The 7255-nt window shown below is 56.1% G+C and overlaps 1 protein-coding gene across 2 annotated transcripts in view; it reads right to left on the reverse strand.

Annotated features, from left to right (window-relative positions):
* Nucleotides 1-5870, reverse strand: part of SSBP3 (single stranded DNA binding protein 3) — a 164526-nt gene extending 158656 nt beyond the window's left edge. The window contains exons 1-4 of one of the 2 annotated variants that reach the window (XM_060022512.1): nucleotides 5692-5870; nucleotides 4601-4673; nucleotides 4317-4378; nucleotides 1669-1753 (exon numbers count right to left, since the gene is read on the reverse strand). In XM_060022512.1, the coding sequence (XP_059878495.1) occupies nucleotides 1669-1753; nucleotides 4317-4378; nucleotides 4601-4673; nucleotides 5692-5747 (276 nt within the window). In that variant the 5' untranslated portion in view covers nucleotides 5748-5870. The remainder of the gene's footprint in view (nucleotides 1-1668; nucleotides 1754-4316; nucleotides 4379-4600; nucleotides 4674-5691) is intronic. The other variant, XM_060022517.1, reaches the window with a different exon arrangement.
* Between the last annotated feature and the right edge of the window lie 1385 nt (nucleotides 5871-7255).

Below are 7255 nucleotides of genomic sequence, written 5' to 3' on the forward strand. Positions count from 1 at the left end.
TTAACTTCTCCGAAAGATAGCACAGACATCCTATATCAAGAGAGTAACTGGAAATAGGTACGTCCCCCGCCCCACTCTAAAATGAAACCATTTTGCATAGCTGTCAGATACAGGCCACACAGGAATTGGCCATCCACAGGTTAAAACACACACACAGACACACACACACACACACGATTTTTTACTAGGTAGAAAAGTCAAATTCCCCAACTATTTTTATATGGCTAACGTAACTCTTAGCCTCTACCCCAGGAAACCCTGTGATCATCACCACCGATTTTCCCAGAAGAACCACATCACAAGTGAACCAGCCCTCTCACCTTGTACTACTAAAAGTTCACCAGGCTATAAGTACCATTCAGCAGCTTCTCTTTTTCAACCCTGGAGAGGGCACAAGAACTGGTCAATTTCCTCAGCATTCCACTCCAAGGGTATTAACCTTACAGTCATAGCAAAATTTCATCGCACTGAATGTTCTCAAAACCAGGGAGCCCCCAGGGGAGTCTCTTAAGTCCTCATATTACAAGGAGAAATTTTCACCAGAAAGATACTTGTGGCATGGGATCTGACCACTTGTGAAACTCAACCAAATGGGTTCTGGTCTCCCAGGCCAGTTTCAAACTGCATGCAGGGGATGCAGATGGCCCGGCCAAGTGGGTGGGCTCTGATGACATTCAAAAAACCAACTTCCATGCCCTAGAGCTTTGGGACCATTTCTTCCCACCTCATGCAGAAGTGCAAAATCCAATAAATGACCTCTTAAGTGCACATGTATGTGCACACATACAGGCACACACACACACTTAACCTTCTACAAGACCAACAGGAAGCAAAGGAGGCTGGGAAGATCTTCGGACACTTCCCCTTCCATCCCCCCGCAGAAGATCCTAACCTGTTTCATCTGATCATAAGTCCGACTCCACCCCAACTGTAGTCCAATTTTTTTTTTTTAAGGGGACCTTGGTGGGATATGGACATGTGACAGACACCTCTCTTACAATCTTAAGAAACTCATCCAAGGAGAATGAGTGATAGGGTAGAAAGCACTACAATGTGATGAAACTATCTTCACAAGAACATTTTCAACACAGGTTTATGGACCAGCCAAGGACCTCAAAGTACACACTGTCTTAATGGACAACACAAGCCCCCCCCCATAAACAGACACACGTACCTCCCTCCAAAAACATAATTTGGAAGATCCCTCCCTGGAAAGTAACCTAAGAATCTATTTCACCAAATTCTCACTCAAACACACCTTCTACTCCAAAACACAAGTTTCATATTTACTTTTCATTTTTCTTGGTTGTGGTCAACTTCTTCATAAACCAGCACCGAAGAGGCTCAGCCCCACCATCCTCCCAGGTGACTGCCCAATCAGAACATAAACCCCACATGGTTGAGCCCCGCATAACACCATTTAACTCTCCAGATAGGTATCTACACTCTTCTGCATGATTATAACATTATGAAATACCATTCACCAAGTCAGACAGCTGCCGGAGGAGAGTACGGGGCGAGGGCAGCAGGGAGGTGGGCAGGACAAAAAGAAAGGCAAGGAGAAAACAAAGACCACTGCCAGTTGGCTGTGTATTTGCTTTTGGTACTAAAGAAGTTCAAGTTATCCAACCCTGCAATTATCGCCAGGATTAAAAATTTGTTACTCACGTAATCATGAAAGGCTTTTGCTTCACTTGAATGTTCACAAGTGTCTCGCCTTTCAGGAGCTGCACAGTAAAGGTCCCAAAATACGCTGCAAGTTGAAAAATAAAATAAGATCAGGTTACTAATTATTACTTGTGTGCCCAACAGCAAGTGTACAATGCACGGTGCTAACAGCACCACGTCTCCCCAAGGCTCAATCCCACCTTCCCAGTCTTCACTGGGCATACTCAGCCTAACAACAAAATGGACCCAACCTCTTCTGACAGCCTGTCATTTGTAGTAAGAGTAATAGCTCTCATCCACCAGACACCTACTATGTGCTGGATGCCTCACGCCCATGACACTGCTTGTAACTACCACAGCACTGTAAGGTAGGTGATTTTATCCCCACGTTATACATGGGGCAACTGAAGCTCCAGCAGGTTAGGGTAACCCACCCACTGATGCCCACATGGGAGACAGGAATCTGGATGAGAAGCCATGCCTGTCTCTTCGGTGCTCCGGTAACCACCCCCCACCTCCACCCAAAATGGCTGCACTTCATAAAAAGGTTAAATTGTCAAAGTCAGGACTATGACTCATATGCACAGCAAACTGGGTGACTCTGGCAATAAAGGGAATCTACAGGTTCTTCATCCCAGAGCCCACATCCCCATCTCCTGCCAGCCCACCCGACTCTCAACCAGGCCCTCCCCCAAGGTGTTCTCATACAGAAACCATTCCCCCCCTGCCCACCAAAAAACATATATCAATTAACCAAAGGTTATGTTATGGATAACCAAGTATCTCGTTCTTTCACGTTGAAAAGAGAGCCCTCCTCAGACAACCACCTGTCCAGCAAAAGGAGGGGGGCGGATTTCCCTGCCTAACCCCCCTCCATGATTCTTGTATGGTCACCCCAACACTTTGCATTATGTGAAAACAGACATACAAATCCTCTGTCAACCAGTAAAACCCTATACAAACACAGGATAGCTACTGCTACCAAAAAGGGGCCTTAAAAACCCTCTCCAGGTCGGGAGCCCAAGGCCCAGGGATAGGAACCCGCTTGAAGGGTAAAACGTGCACCAGAGCGGAAGTCTGACTACCAGACCAGTGCTCCTGTCACCATCAGAAACAGCCAGCCCTGCCAGTCACCTGACAAGCACCTCACTCCAGGTGCGTGAAGAACACAGCCTGGCCCTCTTCAGATCAGCTCCACCACTTCCTGCCACCCCAAAAGCCACGGTCGGTGTCAAATCACAGAGCCACCACTGCCTGCGCCCAGCACGACGCACTCTTAGTTCCCGGAGCTGAGATAAGGCTGGAGAAGTTGCGGGGGATTAAGAATAGAACAGGATAATCGGGGACTTCTGCTGACTGCAGAGGGAGGCTCGAGAACATTTCTTTCTGTGCTCTGAGGCTGCACACATCCGACTAACTTCCTCCACACACTGAAGATTTCTAACACTACAAACTCTCCAGTCCCTTCTGAGTAACTTTTACTCAAAAGTCTAAATTTCTGCAAAATCCACGGTGGACAGACCCGCCAGCTCCAGCCCCACACTCCTCTCCAAAAGCCACCCCAGAAAACCTACCACCCACTCCTACAGACAAAATCCTTACACCACACCGAATGCCTCCAACTCCGCAGTTCCGAGGTTGGCAAAAGCAATTAAAACCTCATTTTCTCTGTGCAAGTTAGAACAGACACTTCATCCCCATGCATTTCAAAGGCACTTGAAATAGTTACCCCAGTGAGCTGGCGGTCAGGTAAACGCGCTAAGATCCCAAGACAGGGCACTCCGTTTTCCTGAACTTCACCAAAATATCAAAAGCCACTCCGCTCTCTTTTCCTTTTGAAAAGAATGTCAAAGACTCCACCAATCGGTCCCACAAAACACCCAAGACTTACACTCACAGCAACTCCTTCCCGTTGACCCTAAGCCTCCCTCCTGCGGGCTGCAAACCGGGAGCACACCGGCGGTGGTCCCACCCGGACAGGGCCCAGGGGCCTGGGAGAGGGTCACAGACAAGAGAGAGTCCCCATCTACCAACTACAGGCCCTCTGCCAGATTCTCAGTAAAACGAAACTTGGTGGTTTTAGGGATACTTAGAGCAGTGGGGGGAGGGGGGAGGTCCAGTAGGTCTGAATCAGTATCTTTAAAGGAAGTGGCAGTCCCTTCTTGCTCTTTCTCAGGGTGCCTGGAAAAGGTCCCCATGGATTTCTCTCTCAAGGTTTTGAGCTCACAGAAGAAAAAGGAAGGGGTAGGCCAGTTGTAAAACAGACCTGGTGCCCCTCCACCCACCCCACCCCCACTCCCTCTAATTAAAGCAACGTGCAGAATTGACAAAAACCCATGCAGGTTTTTTTTTCAAGCCCATGCCCAGCGCCTCAGAGTGAGATGTAAAAGTACAGTTTCCATGCAAACACCAGGCACGATTAGTAGGGTTCTCAACAGTGGGCAAAGAGGAGGCAGAAACTTAGGCACCGACCTCGTCTGCCCTTCTCCTCATTTGCCAGTCCTGAGGGCCCCACGGCACCCTGCTCTATGCAACGCTGGGGACTAAGGCATGGAGGGACCCGCTCAGATCTCCCATCTTTGTTCACTTGAAGCCGGGGGCTCAGAACAAAACAAACACACACACACAAAACTATCACACAAACTTACCACCACCACGAGTGCAAAAACCCAGGCGGTTCTCCCAACGTGATGTTTTTTTCCCATCGAATCTAGAAAGGAGAGAGCAGAGACAGCTTAGAGGAGCAGAGAGAAGGGGTGGGCTAGGGGCTTCCCAGAGCCAAAAGGCTGTGAAGACCAACTAACAATAAATGCCAAAAGGTGATAAAAATTCAAAATGGTGGCCACAGTGGCTGCTCCAGAAAACAAAGGCTTTAAGAAGAGTGAGGAGGAGGGGTGTCAAGAAACTGGATGATGGGGGGAGTTCCACTCACCTCCGACAAGAAGGTCTGTGCAGATTTCTGTGCTCCTACGTGCAGTAAATATTCGTAGACGTATAAAGCTAACCTGGAAAGTGGGTAGCAGGCACAGAGAGAGAGAGAGAGAAAGCGTCAGACCACACCGGGCGCTCGCTCCTGGACCTTGCCAGTTGGCCTCCAAGCCTGTCCTCCAACCCTGTCCGTGCTGTGCCATTGTGGCCCCAACCAGAGGTGAGCAGCTAACTCGGTCCTGCCTGGGGCCACGGGTACGAGCAGTTAGGGGGTGGGTATGAGGAAACGCGTTTACTTCAAGCCGCGAAGGCTGGAGAGCAGCCCCCGAACTTGAACTTCCAAGTAGCGTCGGGACCAAACCCACCTAGGTCTCTCAAACTCGCAAGCAACCCAATCCCCCGAGCCTCGCTCCTTTTCCCGATCCACTCCTTGCCACCGACCCACCCTCTCCCCACGTTTGAGAGTCCGGGGAGACTCAGTCCTGGACTCTGGAGTGCTCCGCGAGCTCTGGAGAGGGCAGTAAAGCGCCGCCCTCACCACCTCCCCCCAAAACAACTGTCCCCCAAGCCTAGGGCCAAGCCGGCGCCGCCGTCCCTGCCCAGCTCGGCGCCCCGGAGGGCGCGGGGCCGGCGGCGAGGCCAAGGGCAGGGAAGGGAGAGCGCTCTCGGCCGAACAAAGCCCCCGGCACGCACTCCTCACGCCGCGGGCGGACAAAAGGAGCCTTCGGGGCTGCAGAAGCCACGCGCCCCCTGCCCGCGCCCGGTGGGCAAAGTGCCGTCAGCGCGGCGAGCGCCCCGGCTGGAGCGAGCGCCCAGGCTCGCTCGCGGGACCTCGTCCATCCCTCACCGCGGGCCCCCGCGCCCGGCACGCCCCAAGGCCACCAAGTGCCCCCTCCCCCGGCGGCGCCCCCAGACCCCAACCTCCGCCGGCTCCCAACAATGGGCTCTCCCACGCCGCCCGCCGCGGCCTCGGGAAGGGGCCAAGCAGGCGGCGCCGGGGCCCGGGGCTCAGCAGCCCCCGCCCGCCCACCTGCCTCCCACCACCCGCCCGCAGCCCGGCAGCGGCGCGGCCGCCACTTGGAAAATAGGGCTTACTTTTCCCGAGCCTGCCCGTCCGAGGGCACCGCCGAGCCTTTGCCTTTGGCAAACATGGTTTGCAGAGAAGAGGGCGCCGAGCCTCGCCGCCGCCGCCGCTACCGCTCCGGCTGCTCCCGAGCTGCCCCCTCGCTCCCGGCCCCCTCCCCGGCGTTCGCTCGCTCGCTCGCTCGCGCTCTCCTCGCCGCGCTCCCCTCCCTCCCCCCCAGGCGCTGGCTCCGCGCTCTTTCCAGCTGTCAAAGCGTCAGCCCCGGCCGCGGCCCCATCGCCCTGGAACTCCTCCCGCGCCGGCTCGGCCTGGGGTGCCGGTGCCGCCGCCGCCGCCGCTCTCCCGCCGGCCCGGCTGCCCACTGGCTCGCTCGCGCGCCCGCCCGGCTCCGCCTGCGCCTCCCTCAGCGCCTCCGGCACCGCCGCCGCCGCTGCCGCTGGTCTACTTGGAGCTCAACCGAACGTGGCTACCCGGGCGAGGGAGCAAGGCGGGCGTCAACGTCCCGTGATTGATATGCGCCTTGGCCAATAGGCGCGCGGGGGAGGGGCCGGGGCGGCCCGGGAGGGACGCCCTGTCAGCGCCCGACCGCGGCAGTCCCCGCTGCGGCCGCCACCGAGGAGCCGCTATTCCTGCTCCTGCGGGCCAACGGGGTGGGGGGGGCCGGGGGCGCGAGCCTCCGTTTTCTCTAGATGTGGGGAGGGGACACGAATCGGGACAGGGAAGATCTAGTCCCCCGGCCCCCGCGAGAAGAGGGTCCGACGGGCGCTCTCCGCGGCTTGGACCGCTGGGGAGTGGGGGGGTGGTGCTGCGGCGTAGTCTGAGGGGAGGGGGCGCGGACCCCCGAGCGGAGCACCGTCGGCTCCCCCCCGCCACGTCCCTTTCCCTTATCTGCCCCTCACCTCCCCCAGCCTCAGCCCTGCGCCGGCCCAGCCCTTATCTCCCCCTCCCCCTCGCCTGCCCTCCCCTTGGGCTCCGACCTCGGCCCCCTCCCCAGACTCCCACCCGTCCACCCCTTGGCCGCCCCGCCCCCGGTCCTCCCTCTCGCCCAGTCTGGCTTCGGAGCGCCGGGCCCGGGGCTCCACGCTGAGAACTGGGCGGCTCGATCCGGCGCCGAGCCGCGAGGCTGCGCCTTTACTAGATCATTAAAATACTTTGGAAAACCCCAAAGTGGAGTCGCGCGAAAATGGCCCTTGGACTGCTTTGGGGAGCCTGGGGGAAGGGACTGAGGACTTTGGCTAAGAGAACGGAGAGTGATTGCTCCCAAATTTCCAAGGTCTGCCCGCCCTAGCAAGTTAGCCCCTCGGCTTCTCCACGAGAGATGGTGCCATTCCGGGGTAGGGGGGCGTCACCTGGGCGCCCCGCTACGCGGAATGCGCGCCACAGAAATCTGCGAACTTCAAATAAACGGAGCTAAATTGGGGAGCGGGGGACGAGAGTCAGGCGTGGGGGGAGGGGAAGCTTCCATTGTCAGTGACCCAGGTGTACAATGGGAGATTGAGGGGGGGGCTGGCAGAGTGACCCAGCTATTTGCTGCTGACTCCTTTCTGCCCACGGCGAGAACCCGAGGACACACTG

The sequence above is a fragment of the Delphinus delphis genome, chromosome 1 (genome assembly GCF_949987515.2).
Source record: "Delphinus delphis chromosome 1, mDelDel1.2, whole genome shotgun sequence".
Lineage (NCBI taxonomy): Eukaryota > Metazoa > Chordata > Mammalia > Artiodactyla > Delphinidae > Delphinus > Delphinus delphis.